This window comes from Alternaria alternata (assembly GCF_001642055.1).
Source record: "Alternaria alternata strain SRC1lrK2f unplaced genomic scaffold CC77scaffold_28, whole genome shotgun sequence".
Lineage (NCBI taxonomy): Eukaryota > Fungi > Ascomycota > Dothideomycetes > Pleosporales > Pleosporaceae > Alternaria > Alternaria alternata.
The window spans coordinates 203,655-220,952 of NW_017306217.1; the positions used below are offsets into that span (position 1 = coordinate 203,655).

At 51.8% G+C, this 17,298-nt stretch overlaps 6 protein-coding genes across 6 annotated transcripts; 4 read left to right on the forward strand and 2 right to left on the reverse strand.

Moving 5' to 3' along the window:
• Position 1: 1 nt before the first annotated feature.
• Positions 2-1,703, reverse strand: CC77DRAFT_487727 (major facilitator superfamily MFS_1). The gene has a single exon (XM_018531885.1). It carries the CDS (start codon positions 1,580-1,582, stop codon positions 32-34), a length of 1,551 nt encoding a protein of 516 aa, XP_018380423.1. The 5' UTR covers positions 1,583-1,703; the 3' UTR covers positions 2-31.
• A 3,785-nt stretch (positions 1,704-5,488) lies between these two features.
• CC77DRAFT_487745 (hypothetical protein) lies at positions 5,489-6,654 on the forward strand. The gene has a single exon (XM_018531886.1). It carries the CDS (start codon positions 5,694-5,696, stop codon positions 6,594-6,596), a length of 903 nt encoding a protein of 300 aa, XP_018380424.1. The 5' UTR covers positions 5,489-5,693; the 3' UTR covers positions 6,597-6,654.
• Positions 6,655-7,353: 699 nt separating this feature from the next.
• Positions 7,354-8,213, reverse strand: CC77DRAFT_1066510 (COP9 signalosome subunit 7; the record flags this gene model as incomplete). Its single annotated transcript, XM_018528905.1, has 2 exons — positions 7,354-7,925; positions 7,976-8,213. 2 exons carry the CDS (start codon positions 8,211-8,213, stop codon positions 7,354-7,356), a joined length of 810 nt encoding a protein of 269 aa, XP_018380425.1.
• A 1,147-nt stretch (positions 8,214-9,360) lies between these two features.
• Positions 9,361-12,861, forward strand: CC77DRAFT_1013551 (copper-transporting ATPase-like protein; the record flags this gene model as incomplete). Its single annotated transcript, XM_018523842.1, has 1 exon — positions 9,361-12,861. One exon carries the CDS (start codon positions 9,361-9,363, stop codon positions 12,859-12,861), a length of 3,501 nt encoding a protein of 1,166 aa, XP_018380426.1.
• Positions 12,862-13,390: 529 nt separating this feature from the next.
• Positions 13,391-14,749, forward strand: CC77DRAFT_1025341 (ras-domain-containing protein). The gene is made up of 4 exons (XM_018526049.1): positions 13,391-13,512; positions 13,564-13,628; positions 13,686-13,720; positions 13,773-14,749. The coding sequence occupies exons 1-4, from the start codon at positions 13,453-13,455 to the stop codon at positions 14,591-14,593; spliced, it is 981 nt and encodes a 326-aa protein (XP_018380427.1). The 5' UTR covers positions 13,391-13,452; the 3' UTR covers positions 14,594-14,749.
• Positions 14,750-15,535: 786 nt separating this feature from the next.
• Positions 15,536-17,163, forward strand: CC77DRAFT_897084 (hypothetical protein; the record flags this gene model as incomplete). Its single annotated transcript, XM_018533542.1, has 2 exons — positions 15,536-15,819; positions 15,873-17,163. Coding segments are annotated over 2 exons (1,575 nt in total), but the record flags the coding sequence as incomplete, so codon positions are not given.
• Positions 17,164-17,298: the final 135 nt, after the last annotated feature.

Genomic DNA, 17,298 nt, shown 5'->3' on the forward strand with positions numbered 1-17,298 from the left:
TGATAGGATAGAACTCAGAGCATTTGAATCACTATACCCTGCTTCCGTGATCAATATCCTTGCTCTTCCTTCCTTCACTACTGATTTCGCTCTCCGTATCACTGAGCAGTCCATTCCAAGCATCGTCGTCAACGCTGTCCACGTCTTCTTCTTGTCCGATGTCCTTGTTTACCTTCACATTCACAAAAAGTATCCACAGTCCGATATCGTAGGTGACTCTGCAGATTCCAGTAGCCAGGAAAGCCACCCAAAAATTATTGCTTCCAGAAAGGAATCCTGTGATCGATGGTCCGACGCTCATGGCTAAAGTCCGCAGCATGCTCGTGATACCCATGGCTCCTGTACGCTCCTCAGGCTTCACAACTGCAGCAATGAAAGCTGTACGTGGAGCTTGATCCATGCTATTCAGAGTAGCTCGGAAAAGTAGCAGTCCAACTGTCCAGCCGACGCTTGAAGGAAGTGGGATGAAGGCGCTAGCTATCGAAGAAGGAAGATGGGTGAAGACCATAGTGTTGATCAAGCCGATACGTTTAGCTAGTGGCCCGGCAAAGATCGCTCCAAAGGCGCAGAGAAACTGGGAAGCTGAAGTGATATCTCCAAGCGTGGACTTCGAAACGTGGAATTTTTGGTCGACGTAGTAGTTCATTAGCGAATAGGGTGTCATGCCGTCTGCTAAGCTGTCGACAGCCAGGAGAATCCAAAGCTTATACATGACAGATCGTGTAGTTTTTGAGATTTGGCTGAAGTAGCTCTGTTTCTTCTGTAGTGGTGGGCTCCTGATGTTTGCTGGTCGTCCTACATTCTCGCGGTCTTGATCGAATTCATCCGTTGTGCTTGGTGTCATGGCCTCTAGTAGTACTTCTTCCTCTTCACCACCATCACCACCGCCACCACGTCTTCGTTCTTTCATCTCCGCAGTCTTTTCACCAGCAGCTTCACATCTGCTACTGAGACCGAGACAAAGAATGCTTCCAAGCACCCCGAAGGCTGCATAGCCCCAAAAGAGAGCATGATATGCTTTAGTCACGTTGCCGCTGCTCTTCTCGAGAGCATGTACTGTTCTTCCTGCGACTTCCGCACCAACAGCTCCAGCCATGGTTGTCGCTGTGACATACCATGAGAGCACATCGCTCCTTGTTGTCTCATCTGTCAAGCCACTCAAAATGCTCTCCTCGACAGCCCTGAAAGGGCCACAGTCCGCACCAGTGACAGAGATGATGCCGAACACCGCCGCAACCAGAAGGACGAAGAAATTTTCCGACAGAGCAAATGCAACACCTGAACAAGCCATCATTACACTACCCATGAACAAAATCCTTCTCCTTCCGAGTTTATCCGCTACGAGAGTAAGCAGCAATGACAGCAGGACATCTCCCAACAAAGTCAATGTCATGAAGACCCCAATTCTTGAATCCGGAAACTTGAGCGAGGAGAAGAAAAGGGCAAGAATCAGCGACGGAATGCCTGCCGTGAACATTCTTAATGACCGTAGTGTAATAATAATGTATGCATCTCGTCCTGTTGCGTTGAGTGATGTAAATCCGAGAAAACCGGCGATTCGCGTTAAGGCTGCAGGAGCCATATTGGAAATGTGTGCTGCGTTCTGGGTTTGTACTCAAGGGTCTTGGAACAACGTTTGGTAACAGAACACAGAATCAGTATCAGTTTTAGTTTTACAGAGATCGGATAAAGAACGGTTGAAGAAGAACGGAAAAGCTCTCATCCTACAAAAGACTGATGACCACCCGCGTTGTTAGTGTGAGCGTTAAACCCGAGACGGCTTTAAGCTAAAAGGCTGCATCTTGCCTGACTCACGCCTGCACATGTGCGACGCCATCGAAGTACGTTCTAGATCGTTTTTGGATGATTGCTCAACGGCATCACTACCTACATTTGCTGCCGTTGTGCTCGTTCGGCGATGCTGCGCGGCCGAGTATCGCCCTGCGGTGAATGTGGGGTTCGGTTGCGTCATTGCTAGACTTTCGATGGTGCGTCGCGTGCCCCGAACAGCTTCATCACATACGCGACACTTTGGATCAACGGAGCACTCCCGGGACTTCCTACAGAGTCTTCAGGTACAGCGAAGTACTCACGCACCTTTTCCTTCTCAGCATGATGGACATCGACCCAAAACAAGATCTGTTCGTTCTATTGTTGATCTAAATTCTCGTTCTCTGGGTTCCGCAGTAACTTCTGATTTAGCCGCGTAACACATGTAAAATAAACGCAAATCAGGAAGCAATACGTGTAATCAACCGTGTTTTCAGAAAAGGGACGGGAAGAAACAGAAGCTGGAACGAAGACAGGATGCTTCCAGAAGAACTAACGCCCAACCAAGCCTACGTATCAGGCCATTGATGAAGCAAAATGTTTCTTTTCGCGAGGATTTAGATGCGATTCAATAACATGAATTCATACGCTCTTGATACTGTATCATCATTCACAAACATGGTATGAGGAAAGCATTTTTCCGAGTAGATGGTTGGCTCCATTGTACTATATGATAATCTCACAGCCTAGTCATAACACCACGAATCATGGCAGCGACAGCTAGGTACAAGTTAACACCAATAGCACCTAGAGAGAACAGGGTTTGAATGTGGCAACTACGCATCCATAACGTATGCAAACTTCTGCGTACCGTTGCACATGGAGTACGGGTACAAAGTGGTTTCGCGATCTGCTAGAAGATTGAGACCTGCGATGGCTGAACAGCGTTGGATGGTGGTTCTCAACGAGAGAAATCTTGGAAGTGATCTTTCGAGGAGTGAAAATTGTAATCTTACAGGATGTTCCCGCCCATGTGGTTAATCACCTTTCATGTTTCATCGGATAAAGGAGTTCTATACCAAATTGAATAAACAACTTGGAGAGACGCCCTGAAAGTGGAAACAGCGCTGCGCTGAAATGGAAAGAGGAAGAAGAAGGAAAAATTAGGCTTTCGCGAGACTAAGAACTTATTTAATGGACGTTATCGAGCCAAAGAGATGAGGGCATTCTAGGCCTGCCACATAGCCAGTCAAGAACTTCTTATCCAGACAAAGACTTGCCGGGGAAATAGACATTTTCGACGTTCGAAATATGAGAAGATACGTTACTTGAGCTCATAGTCCAAGAGTATTGAACAGGAGTATAGGTTTGGGATAGGCTCGTAAGACCTGGTGTGTAAACGGCTCAAAGCCAGGTGACAGAATTGCCAAAGCCGCCCCAAAAGATGTCAATATCGCAGACTTCCTCAACTGCAATGGAAACAGGAAGGTGAATGACCTCCACAGTCCTCAGGTGGCTTGATCGAAGTTATGCAGGCGGCCAACTGGCTTCGACTGGCGTGTTTGAAAGTAGGTCCATTTCAGCTGTCCAATGCACTCGGACGGGGAGACTAGCAACGGGAACTTAGTGAACATAGAAGAGAGTCTCTAGTACTTTACGGGCTTCCTGTCTATATCAAATAGGATAGCCGGTCTGAGTATCATGCACAGTGCTCAGCGATAAAGACGCTACCCCCCACTACCAGCCCATGGAATTTGAATGTGATGTGCGTGATGCCTTGATCGGAGGCGATGGCAAGCCCGGCTAGCGCTGAATAGTTGGCATTGAACTCGGGCTGTTGATTGTGGAAGGCGATGCTGCCGCCCGGGAGGCCGGAGAGAAAGATTGGCTTGGAAGAGAAGCCAGTTCAGCCGTCGCAAAGCTATCAAAAGACAGTCAACCATGTCCCATCAACGGATCGGATGGTTCCAGTGCCTGAGTAGCAGACATGTCTGTTGCGCAGGGTCAAGAGAAAGGAGAGGAGACCAGCAAGCCGGAATACTAGATTCTGCGTGGCGAGACGCATGGTGCCTTATATTTTATCATCGTCGCATGGTGCGCTGCGACACCATCAAGACGCTGCTAGCCTTGTGTCATCTGCTCCGGCTGCTCTGTGTGAAGGCCGACAATCACTATGTTGGTGGCGCAATATCACATCTTCGCCCTATCTGTTAACACAATAATGATGCAGTACAAATGCGTCCGGGCTGTACAAGAAATCGCTGTGATAAACTGAGCTTGATGCACAACATGGACTCTTCGGAAGAGTGCAAGATTGAGACTGTTTGTATAGACAGAGGGATCGCAGGCAACAGTCGATCATGGGTGTGGATGAGACGGAACTACAAAGAAGCAGTTCGTCACGGGTTTTGACAAACTGAGTGTGTAGACGTTGGAGGGTGTGGATGGAAGGCAGCGGCCTAGGTATCGATGTGTCAGCGGAGACCCCGTGATTCATGATGGGCGGCCAATCTTGGATGACGCCGAACTATCCACTCTCCGCCTACAATACACCCTCAAAGATGGAAAAAGAAAATCCAGCACCGTCACCACCCCTGCATCGCGAGTATCTTTTGGTGGCGCAGTGAAAGGACACTGACACTCGCCGCCGGCAAGAGCGCTCCCACGGAAATGTCAACAGTCGCACAGTCTTGGCTTGCATGGCATGGGCCGAGTTGGAGTAACCCTGCAGTAGGCATGGCAGTGGAACAGAGAGTTGGACCAGTCGTTCCTCGTGCATGCTTCGTCCCGCGGCATCCATGCCAAAGATTCGGGCCCGGATAATCGGAGGCGGCGGACCTATTGGTCTTTCATGCGCTGGGGTACAACTCACCCGCCGTCGCAGGTATGATGACACAAGGCTTCCTTTGACAGCAAAGAAACAGACGATGGTCGTGTCTTCGGTCTGCGAGGCCTGACAGGTGCAGTGAAGCTTATGCTTAGTCTGCGTGCTAAGCTGGCGGCGGCAGATTCAACAGGGCGGCCGAGGTCAGTCTGGTGAAAGAGCAAAAACTGGGGATCGTCGGTGTGAGCCTTTGCATAGCGGCCTTCAGGGTCTGGTCCCTGTTGCTACATGTGTGTGGCCATTTGTGAGGAGGATCCAGAATAATAGTGAGCCATAATCGTGCATGTGCTGGCGGTGAGAGCAGAGGGCCCTGAGCGCGAGCGATTTCATGTCTTATATCCGCCTGCTCCCCTCTGATGCTGTTCGTGTTCGTGTTCGTCTTCCTCCGCCCTTCGCCCTCTTCGACGTCCAGACCTTGCAAGCTTGTGTTGTGTGGTCGCGGCTAGCTGCACCGTTTTTCCACATCCTCGCCGTGCCGCATTCTCGTCGCAAAACGCCGTCCACCCTTCCCGACCAATCTCGCAGCAAAAGCCGGGGTCTCCCCTCTGGCCCGCAAGATCTGCAGGATAGCGCAGCAAAGAATAGGATCCAGCATCTTCTCCTTGCAAATCAGCGATTTTACAAATAGCATTCACGGGACTGACTTTGGAAATTCCCACGCGCAAGACAGCAGAGTCAGCTGTCAGGTACCCGGTGTGCACCACTCCGAAGAGCGTCTGATAACTAGTGGGAGAGCTAGGCGGCGTCAGAACGTGGGAACCTTGGAAACAGCGGTCACGCCCGAGGTCAGCACACACACTGGCCGACTCCTTAGTAAGGAGTAAGTTAGAGAGAGGTGCCGGGTGAGGCGGTCACATTCTGCGACAACCCACTTTCCGCTGTTCTTCCACGCTCGACCCTCAAACGCGCAATCTGCGGGCGACCACGACAGCACATCTACCCGCGCTTCCTCCCTCGCACCGCGGCATACTTCCCTACCAGCAAACCTCGCCTCTGCCACTGTAAAACTCAAAGAGCGCCAAATCACACAGCAGCAACCATGCACCGCAAAAACCCCATCAGCGTGCTTGTCTACAACACGCTCTTCCCAACGCCGTCCCCGACCGACCCACCCTCCTTCAGCGCCCATCTCTCCAAAAACCTTGTCGGCGAAGTTCGCATCGAAACAGCAAACTTCTACGGGTCGCTCGACACCATCGAAGCGCGGTACCCAGGCTTGAACTACGCTTTTCAGCCACATCGAAAACGTCTTGGACGCTTCCCACACCACAAGCGCCTCTTCGATGCTTTCGATCGGCTTGGCCTGACCGAAGCGGAGATTCAAGGCTTCTGCAGGTGGGAAGGCACCCTATGGGCACGGGAGCGATACGAGCGGGACGAGGGCGTAAGAGTAGTAGACACAACGGGCGTGGACATAGGGGCATGGGTCGACACACGACGAGCCTATTCCTCAAGGAACAACGGAGCGGGAATCAACGTGAAAACAGACATTGAAGTGGAGATTGAGGAACTAGAACACAACCACCACCATCACCACCATCATCATCACAGCCAGTCTACACGACCCATGCAACACAACAATGGAGGCGACACGGAAATGCCCGATTCTTCTTCTTCGGCCGAAGAAGATGAAGACGAAGAATCCGACTCGGATTCAACCTCCAACGAACTATCCTCCTCGGTAGGCTTCTCTCTGAACGCGCGTCTGCTCCACGCCGCTGCCCTGCGGGAGTCTTCCGGCGCAATGAACATACCAATGGACCCGGAATGGGAACAATACCTCAAAGAAGCATCCGAGCGCGGCGAGCTCAACATTGACGCGACACGAGAAGCTCTGCGCACCATGGCTGGCCAAATCGCGCAATTGCACCAGTCGACGGTTGAGGCCGAGAGCAGCGAGGCCGTGCCTCAGACGTTCCAGCCACCCGCTGCTCCAGCTTAGGAGCTGGAGTTGGGGCACAGCTGGATGATGGATGCAGAGGTGTTGGAAGCGGCTATCATTATGTTTACAAATGCTTTTTGATCGAGGAGATGATAACGACGATGATGATGGTGGCCTATCTTTCAGAATGATTGTTGTTGGGGGGCTTTTTTTTTTTAACTTGGTCGCTTTTCTCTCTTTCCTGCACTGCATGGCGTTTTCTCTCCAAGACAATGGCGTTCTGACGAGGGATTTGCGGGTTATGCATGGGCGATTCGCGAGATACCCCAGATTCTCTGCTGGGCCTTTTTGTTGTTGTTGTTCGGGTAATGATTCTTTCACCACTTACATAGATCAGCGAGCTTTGGATGAGCAACAAGGGGACGGGGTTCGGCATGCACGGCACATAGTCATAATCCATCACGTTTAGATGTTCAATCAGTTTCTTGTGGTATCTTTGGTGTCATTGTTATGTTCGTCGATTCTCACTATAGAAGTGATGGTTGTTTGGGTCCATGCGGTAGAGCTATCAAGTGCCTACTGATACTCCTGGCTGTTCTGCTGAGAACACTTCCCGCCTTAGCCGTGTGAGAGCTAATAAGGCCCCAGGACTGTGCTCTGCATGAAGTCCCTCAGTCCTCTGCAAGCATCATTTGTTATGGGCAAGGCAGCTTCCTGTACCGCTCAATCTTTGGAGGGGGGTAAGCTGTGATTACGAGGAGGTGATATGTTTGCAGCATATGTTGTAGTAGCGCGAGGTACTACATCCATTGTCGCCTTATCGCCTTCCCGAGTTGCCGAAGCTGAATCCTCCGGGTCCCCTCTTCGTGCCCCTGGTAGTTCTGCCGTTGCCACTGTCCTCGTCAATCTCCATGGCATCGTCGCCCCCCATACCCATTAGATTCCGCTTGCCATTATTCTTCTCGTCACTGGCCTGCATGACTGCCTCGAATGCTCGCTCCTTCTTCCGACGCATCTTTTCTCGGTCCAACGCCTCCTTCTTTACCTTGGCAACTTGTGCCTCCAGATCTGCTAACGCTGAATCGCAACGTTGTGACCACGATTGCAGGGTATTCTGAAGGGTGGGTAGTGACCCTGGTGCGAGGTCGCGGAGTGGTGAGATGGATGTGACAGAAACAAGCGAGTGTGCGGGGTCGAGTGTGGCGGTAATGAGGCCGGAGTAGATGGCAGTGGTAATGAGCTCCTCGAGAGCGCGTGTGGTAGGCAATTCAAGAGCTGTCATGAGGTGCTTGTAGGTAAGGGTGTTGTGGGAGTGTGAAAGCGGCAGTAGCGAGAGTAGCAGGAGCTTCTGGTGTTGCTGTGCTGAGAGTTTTGGGAGATTTGGATGAGCTTCACATGGTCAGCAACACGATGCAATGTTCAGGCGATTGCCAACATACCTTTGTAGTCCTCCCAAGTTCCCCAGGCGAAGATCTCGAGCAGAGTAAGAGACGAGGCGTACTCTTCCGAGCTCCGTAGCTTCTGGAGGTTGGGTGTCTGCAATAATTCGGCGAAGACATATGTGTTTGGCGCACTGGTGGCTTGCATGATCAAGTCCGATGCTGCTCGTGGAGAAGTTGCGGACTTGCTGAGAGCGAGAAAGGGCTCGAGAGCGTTGAGGGCCTTGGTTTGCTCCATGTTGAATCAGTGTAGACGTTACAGTATCTGCAGTGGTGGAGGTTGCAGAGTTAATCAACTCATCAGTGTATAACGGAGGACGAGCAGGCAACTACGCATGTGAGGTACGTCTCTTGGCAATCGCGGTCGGTCGCGACTGCCCCGCGCGACTGTCGACCCCACTCGCCTTCACGCTCGGACTTGGTTCCATCCAGCTCGTGCAATTCTTTGGAGCAACAATAACGCTTATTAGGTGCGTGTTTTCTTCTTGCAGTGGGCATCCAAGCTCGCAACCAACGCGTAAGAAGATGCCCTGCGGTCAGTGACACAGACCTTTTGCTCGTATCCGACACCGTCTGCTCCGCATACACGAGCTGGTTTTCTCACCACACATTCTCAGTCAATAGCGTACGCACTTACAGTTCCCAAACACACCAGGTCCGGCCCACTTGTGTTCGGTGACAGAGTGACTGTGCACCCTCAGACTGTGTGTAGACATGTCGCAATAGCACTTTGTTTCGTTCGGTTAAATCGATCCAGAACCTGAGGCTGCGCGTGTCTCACCTGAGCATCAAGCAAGGGTTTTACGTTCCTTCCTGTTTCACATGCCAAGAAGGAAACACTGTCGTCTTATGGCCGTGTCGCAGCAAAGACAGCCCCAGATCCTAGATTTCGAAAATAGTCTTAATCTTTTGCCTGTCAGCCTGCGGACATTGAGTGTGCCCTGCATTGCACCGCGCTTATACTCTGACAGCTTGACCTTCAGCTCGTGGCGGCCCTCTCGCAATCACGGCCTATCATCATCCTTCGGGCCCGCTCTAGCCTCCTTTCGACAAGCCGCGGCGCTGGGCTTTAATCAGCACTGGGACAGATTGTGGCTGCTGCACTCCGTTCATCAATCGCCATATTAATAACTTCGCCATCTGGCACTACCGGAAGCTGGCCTTCCTTTTTGTTCGCGAGTCCGCTGTCCTTTCGCGTCTGCAACCTCGCGCTGTCGCAGTACCGCCGCAGTCATTCCATCGCTTTCGCTCCGATCCTTCCGCCTCGTACGACCCGCCTTCGCCCCCAATTTGACCCGTCGAATGCTGCACCTGGTCCAGCATCGCAGTTTCCAGTTCGCAACACCGTCCGAAGTTGACAGCACCGAAAAGACACCCTAGCCAATATGGCTCCTCCGGCGACAGCGACCGCGCACATGGCTACAACAACGCTCAAGGTTGAAGGTATGACATGCGGCGCATGCACTTCTGCCATCGAGTCGGGTTTCCAGGGCGTCAAGGGAGTAGGGAATGTGTCGATAAGCTTAGTGATGGAGCGTGCTGTTATCCAGCACGATCCCGAGGTCATCACCGCGGAAGAAGTCAGGGAGATCATCGATGACAGGGGGTTCGATGCAGAAGTGCTCTCGTCGGATCTACCAATGTCGCATAGTGCAGATGATCATTTCCTGAGCGACTCCGAAGATGAAGAGGAGGAAATGAATGGAAACATTTCCACCACCACACTCTCGGTTGGTGGAATGACATGCGGAGCGTGTACATCCGCCGTGGAAGGCGCTTTCAAGGACGTAGCTGGACTCAAGTCTTTCAGCATATCACTTCTCTCCGAGCGCGCTGTCATCGAACACGACACTACAATTATAACCCCGGAGAAGCTGGCCGAAACGATAGAAGATGTTGGCTTTGACGCGCAGGTGCTGGATACCGTGGCCGCGACACCAGCACCGAGGAAGAGCAAGGGTCGGAAACAGCAGAAAACAATGACGACGACTGTCGCTGTTGAGGGCATGACATGTGGCGCATGCACATCAGCCATTGAGAGCGGGTTCAAGGACGTTGAGGGTGTATACCAGTTCAACATTAGTTTGCTCGCCAATCGTGCCGTGATCGTCCACGATCCCTCCAAGCTCACCGAGGAGCAGTTGGTAGAGATCATCGAGGACCGAGGATTCGACGCCAATGTCTTGTCGTCCGTCGACAGTAGTATACAGCAGTCATCAGCAGCCAACGTACCTGTACAACTCAAGATCTATGGAATGCCCAACTCTAGCGCTGCTCAAGAACTCGAAGGATTGTTGCGAAAACGATCTGGAATTACCTCCGCAACCATCAACTTCGGAACTTCAAGGGCCACTATTCAACGTGAGCCTCAAATCATTGGTCTGCGAGCCATCGTGGAGGCTGTAGAAGCAGCTGGATACAACGCGCTTGTCGCGGACTCTGAAGACAATGATGCCCAACTGGAGTCTCTGGCAAAGACAAAAGAAATCCAGGAATGGAGAAGAGCTGTGGTATTCTCCGCCTGGTTTGCAGTTCCCGTGTTCTTGACAAGCATGTTCATCCCCATGTTCCTGCCATTCATCAACTACGGTGGTATACGCCTCATTCCCGGTTTATATCTTGGCGACGTGATATGTCTGGTCCTCACGATCCCAGTTCAGTTCGGCATCGGAAAGCGCTTCTATGTGTCTGCATACAAATCGCTAAGCCATGGTTCTCCCACGATGGACGTTCTTGTCGTGCTTGGTACCTCGTCCGCCTTCTTTTTCAGTATCTTTTCGATGCTGGTATCGCTCTTGATTTCCCCACATACCAAGCCGACAACACTCTTTGACACCAGTACTATGCTGATCACGTTTATCAGCTTGGGCCGTTACCTCGAGAACAAGGCGAAGGGTCAAACTTCCAAGGCGCTTTCTAACCTCATGTCCCTGGCCCCATCCATGACCACTATCTACGCGGATCCTATCGCTGCTGCGAAAGCTGCTGAGGACTGGGACGTCAAGGAAGAAAAGATGGAGCGCAAGTCAACTGATGGCAATGCTGTTGAAGAGAGGGTCATTGCTACCGAGCTCATCGAAGTTGGTGACGTGGTCATACTTCGCCCAGGAGACAAGCTTCCCGCTGATGGCACAGTAACACGTGGAGAATCGTACCTTGATGAGAGCATGGTTACAGGTGAAGCTATGCCCATCCTCAAGAAGAAGGGCGCATTAGTTATGGCCGGTACTGTGAACGGAAACGGACGTCTGGAATTTCTTGTTACTCGAGCCGGCCGTGATACTCAGCTCAGTCAGATTGTGCGCCTTGTCCAGGAAGCGCAGACAAGCCGCGCCCCGATCCAACGCCTTGCAGACACCGTTGCTGGTTACTTCGTCCCTATCATTATCACTCTCGGTCTCGCAACTTTCGTTGGATGGATGGTACTCAGCCACGTCCTACCCTACCCGCCTAAAGTCTTCCTCGATCACGCTAGTGGCGGAAAGTTTATGGTTTGCATCAAACTCTGCATCGCTGTCATCGTCTTCGCCTGTCCATGTGCCCTGGGTCTTGCGACACCTACCGCTGTCATGGTTGGTACTGGTGTTGGAGCTGAGCAAGGTATCCTCGTTAAGGGTGGTGCTGCTCTCGAGACTGCCACCAAAATCAACCATGTCATCTTTGACAAGACCGGCACGCTTACTGTGGGCAAGATGAGCGTATCTCAAGCCGATATACAAGGAGGCTGGGAAAGCACGGAAAAGAAGAACCTCTGGTGGACGCTCATTGGACTTGCGGAAATGGGCTCTGAGCATCCCATCGCCAAAGCCATCGTTCTCTCTGCGAAGGAGCATCTCCGTCTGGGACCTGACGGTAGCTTAGACGGCTCTGTTGGAGACTTTGAAGCTGTCGTCGGTAAAGGCATTACCGCGACGGTCGAAGCAGCCATCTCTCGCGAGCGCACCCGCTACACGGTCCTTATTGGTAACACAGCCTTCCTCACCTCCAAGGGTGTCAATGTCCCGGACTTTGTTGAAGAACCTCTTACACCTGCTGCGAATGCCAATCCTCGAGGCGGGTCTCAGAACCGCTCTGCTGGCATCACCACGATTCATACCGCTATTGGTAACACCTACACTGGCACGTTGAGCTTGTCTGACACTATCAAGCCTTCGGCTCGCGCTGCAGTTCTTGCGCTATCACGTCTGGGTATATCATCTTCCATTGTTACCGGTGATACATCCGCTTCCGCCCTTGTTGTCGCAGCGGCGGTTGGCATTGACGCTTCAGACGTCCATGCTTCGTCCACACCCGCAGACAAGAAAGCTATCGTCGAAGACCTCCAGTCTCGCGGTAAAGTGATCGGCATGGTTGGGGACGGTATCAACGATTCCCCTGCGCTCGCTTCTGCCGACATTGGCATTGCCCTCTCTACTGGTACGGACGTCGCTATGGAAGCTGCGTCTATTGTTCTTATGACCAACACGGATCTTCTTGCCATTCCGGCTTCCCTAGTGCTCAGCCGTGATATCTTCTTCCGCATCAAGCTGAACCTGGCGTGGGCGTGCATGTACAACTTCATTGGTCTTCCCTTCGCAATGGGCTTCTTCCTGCCCTGGGGCCTTTCACTCCACCCAATGGCTGCTGGTGCGGCGATGGCATGCTCATCTGTCAGTGTCGTCCTCAGCTCTCTACATCTCAAGTTCTGGAGTAGACCTAGCTGGATGAAGGTCAGTGTACTCGATCCCGGTGCGCCAATCGATGAAAAGGAAGCGGAAATGGAGAAGCAGAGTAAGATTGGCGTGTTCTCTACCCTCAAGGACTGGATCAGTGATGCGTGGGCTGCGAGGAAGAGGAATAAGGAGGAGACCAGCTACATGCCGTTGAGGGATATGGGAGATCAGTAGTCATGGGGCTAGCAATCGCGTTATTCTGAGACAAGTCAGTGGGGTGGATGTTATTGTTGTTGTTGTTATCATTATTGGTGAAGCGTTTAGGATACCACCTCTTCTTGGTCTTTTCCTTAGTTATCAGTATCTTGTCGTCATCTTTCCCTGTTTCCTTTTTGGGAGTCTCTGTACATAGCTTCTAACTCCTGATATTGTTATTCCAGACTTGTCTACGAATCCAATCTGATTCGCAATAACATACTATTACCATCATGTGAAGATGAAATATTTCACTCTAACGGGATTAATCGTCAAGATGACAGATCTACTAGAGGATCGTGATGTGATAGTCAAAGTCTTTGCCTGATGGAGTTAAATGAAGGATGGCTGCCGTGCGCGTGACGATGTCGCGAAGCGCGGCGGCCAGGGTCCACCAATTGGCGTCACAAAGATAAGCCAAGTTGAACAACACAACACCGCATCGATTCCCACTAGAAGCCTTATTTGCCCTATTCGCTACCAAGGACTGCCCGGAAGACACTTGCGACCGTGAATAGTGCCGAATAAACCTCCACATTCGCCCACAGAAACGCAAACAGGCCTGTCAATATGGGGAGGAATCGAGCCGTGTCGAATGCTTCGACGCGGAGCAGCGAGCCGCCGTTACAAGTAGGTATGGACATGATTTGAGCTTGGGAGAGCATTGCTGAGCAGACACAGGAGCTGGGGAGCATGTATGATTACTTAGCAAAGGTTGTACTGCTGGGTCCCAGCGGAGCTGGCAAGTAAGTTCACGATAAGAGTAGCACCAACGATGCATGCCGAATAACCAAGCCTCATAGATCTTGCCTCCTCCACCGCTTCGTGAAGTCTGAATGTACGCGACTTTCCCTCCTCCGCCGCCTCCAGCCCCCACTAACAACCCCCAGGGCGCGTACTATCCAGCCAAACGATCGGGGTAGAATTCTCTTCTAAAATCGTCCATATCGCCGACCGCCGTCGCTCGCCCTCTTCTTCGGCCTCGCGAAAACGAATAAAACTTCAGCTCTGGGATACCGCCGGCACAGAACGCTTCCGCTCCGTCTCACGATCCTACTACCGCGGCGCTGCTGGCGCGATCCTGGTGTACGATGTGAGCAGCTGGCGGAGCTTCGAGCAATTGAAGACGTTTCTAGATGATGCGCGAGCGCTGGCTGGACCGGACATAACAATCATACTTGCCGGCAACAAGAACGACGTTGAAGATGGTGTGCCCATAGGCATGAGTGGGGGATACAGCAGTTATGGTAGTACACCCGGTTCAGAAAGCGGACTCCCACCACCCACACCATCATCACAATCGAGTCGGACACCGAGTCTAAATGCAAATCTACATGCGAGTTATACCGTTGCGCCCGATGGCCGCGAAGTTCCAGCTGAAGTCGCATCGAGATGGGCGGGGCAGAATGGCATACCGGTAGCAGTGGAAGTTTCCGCGCTGAATGGAGAGAACGTGGAGGAGCTATTCAACCGATTAGCGCGAATGATCTTGACTAAAATTGAGCTCGGCGAGATTGATCCTGATGATCCTGCGAGTGGTATACAGTATGGTGACTTGGGTTGGGATGACGGTGGTGGAAGTATCAAGAGTGGGTTTGGAGATGACGGCGTCAGGTATCGAAGACGAGGGAAGAAAACTGGTGGGTTGGGCGAATGGGAAGACGTGTTCAGGCTTGGTGGGGGTAGTAGGAGGAGAGGAGGATGTTGCTAGCATATTGGGAAGTGGGATGCAGGCCTTCCTGCAACACGGCATCACTTGGCTTCTGGTTTATACATGCAGCATACCCCAGGTGTTTATATGTGCGTTCATAGATCGATTGACGATGTAATGTGGAATACAAGATGTTCACCTTTGTTATCCACATTAGATCCCGGTAGGTCTGTTGCAGGTTACACGTCTTCTTGCTCAGATCTACGAGCCACTTTGACATTATGCGATATGCTGGATCGCGCCCAGTTTACTATACCTCTTGATTGCACGCTACTCGGGAACTTGTCGATCACATGTAGCCCACGATGTCGGGACGCGGCGGCTTGAGGCTTAGCGCGATCTTGTAGCGATCGTGACGTTGGAAGTGTCGTCATTTTGGCGAGAGATTCATGCGTGCACGCCATCACCACTCTCACCATTGGAGCAACGCTGTTCGCATCGGGCAAAAAGCCAGCAGTACGACGAACTACAAGTTCGCAACACTCGGGACAAATCTTGAACGCGCAGAAATGCTTGAAGACGATAGAGAAAACTCTGTACCCGCCGGAACGCGTCCGAAACCTCGGCTTTCCACCTGCTTTGCCACAGCATGGATCTCACTGGCCAACTTCGGAGGTCGCGTGCTTCCGAGGATGTCCCTGGCAGTAGCGCTGCGTGTTAGCATGGGCATTTGCGTCACTGGCATGTCTTCCATGATCGATATATGCGCGAGTGTGGCCGCTTTCCCATCCAGTCTCCATTCCCATTCTGTTGCACACTTTCATAGCATTACTGCGGCATTTCATTCTGACCGTCCATTTATTCTGCATATCCACCATCGACCCATCATTTGTTGAAGTTTCCTCAATCACACTGTCGTTCTTACGGACTATTAGATCTCTCACACGCGGCCTGCCCTCGCGCCTCCCGACCGCGACAGCAAGCCCGCTTACGACCGCGAATATGACCTGGCTTAATCGACTGAACCCAACACCGGCCTTCCCAGCGCATACGGGGCCATACAAAGTCGGTTCTGTAGATGTAGAAATACCCACAAGCGACCTAGAGAGCCCGAGTGTGAATGCGCCTCCTGGAGACCTGCCAACTATAGCCTTCCGCATCTTCTATCCGTGTAAGCAGGACAGTAATGAGAAGGCTGTGAGATGGATCCCAAGTCCACAGAGGGAATATGTTAGTGCTTATGCGAGGTTTTTGGGTGCGAACAGCGCCTTTGCTGGAGTATTCTCGTGAGCAAATTGAGACAAGTCGCTAGCTGAACATGTCGCTGACAATTTTGTAGAGCACTACCCCAGTTGTTGTACTATATTTCCATGCCTGTACACCAAAACGCCGAACTCCTCGCACCTCCACCGAAATCCGAACGATGGCCTGTCATGATGTTCTCGCATGGTCTAGGTGGAACAAGGAATGCATACTCGCACATCTGCGGCTCGCTTGCAAGCCATGGAGTCGTAGTCGTTGCGGCAGACCATCGTGATGGCAGTTCACCTCTCGCAATCCATCATACTCCAGAAGGAAAGGAGAAGAAGAAGCGTGTAGAATACAGGTCAATCGCCCACAAGCCGAGTACAGAAACATACGAGGCAAGAGACGAGCAGTTGCGAATACGGCTATGGGAATTAGGCATGGTACACGATGCAGTGTTGAAGATCGATGAGGGCCGTCAATTGAAGAACGTAGCACAAGACCTACCCAATGGTAAGAGCATGCTGAGCATGTTCTCGAACCTGCTCAACGTTCACGAGCCGGGTGCGATCAGTTTCTCAGGCCACTCTTTCGGTGCTTGCACAATGATTCAGTTCGTCAAATCAGTTTACCACCGCCCTCAGACACATATTCCACGCTACAAGCCGCTATACACGCCATCCGCGGACTCGAGTTTAGTTCGCCAGATCACGCCACGAAACCCAGTCACTCTTCTAGATCTCTGGACCCTACCCATCCAAAGTCCTGATACTGCTTGGCTACGAAGCCAGACAATGCCATGCTATGACTCTCCTACCGGCGGCAATAATCTTCTTGCCATCGCTTCCGAGGGCTTCTTCAATTGGGCCTCGAACTTCAGAGAAACGAAGCGCATCGTCGCTAAGCCTGCTTCCTCACAATCGAGATTCCCCGAGCAGCGTGGTCCACACATCTTCTATCCAATTGCTTCTGCCCATCTCTCTCAAAGCGATTTCGGCGTCTTGTTCCCCTGGGTAACAACAAAAGTGTTCGGCGCCAAGGAGCCTGAGAGGGTGCTCAGACTCAATACCCGTGCCATCTTGCAAGTCATGCGTGAAAATGGCATACGTGTCGCAAACACAAGCGCGCGCGATCTAGAGCTCGACGAAACTATGGCCAAGAACAAGAGCCTAACACAAGACACCGCTATTCTCAGCCGAGCGAAAGACAGTGTTCGTGGATGGGTCAACCTAAGTGCGGACATGGAGAGAGATCTCGACCTTTCTGGCGCTGACAGGGTTGAGGGTAAGAGTCTGGTGGGTACACCAATGGAGAAGGTCGGTAGTGATGGTAAGGGACCAGGAGAGGCTATGGTTGAGGGCGAGGTACTAGGACAGGTCGTTGAGGGTAATGAAAAATAAGTGTTCTCTGGTGGATGCATTTCGGCGTGGCGTTTCGCATAGCGTTTTTTTCCTTCTTGTTATGTTGATAGACATACCCAAGCATATAGAGATGAAATGGTAAGCGATGTTGTTTAGTTC

What these genes read in the sequence shown, in the direction of transcription:
- CC77DRAFT_487727 (XM_018531885.1), bottom strand. Translation starts at nt 1,582, where the DNA reads ATGGCTCCTGCAGCCTTAACGCGAATCGCCGGTTTTCTCGGATTTACA.
- CC77DRAFT_487745 (XM_018531886.1), top strand. Translation starts at nt 5,694, where the DNA reads ATGCACCGCAAAAACCCCATCAGCGTGCTTGTCTACAACACGCTCTTC.
- CC77DRAFT_1025341 (XM_018526049.1), top strand. Translation starts at nt 13,453, where the DNA reads ATGGGGAGGAATCGAGCCGTGTCGAATGCTTCGACGCGGAGCAGCGAG. An exon ending in GCAGCGAGCCGCCGTTACAA is followed by an intron (nt 13,513 to 13,563) that starts GTAGGTATGGAC and finishes GAGCAGACACAG; the next exon opens with GAGCTGGGGAGCATGTATGA. An exon ending in GGTCCCAGCGGAGCTGGCAA is followed by an intron (nt 13,629 to 13,685) that starts GTAAGTTCACGA and finishes CAAGCCTCATAG; the next exon opens with ATCTTGCCTCCTCCACCGCT.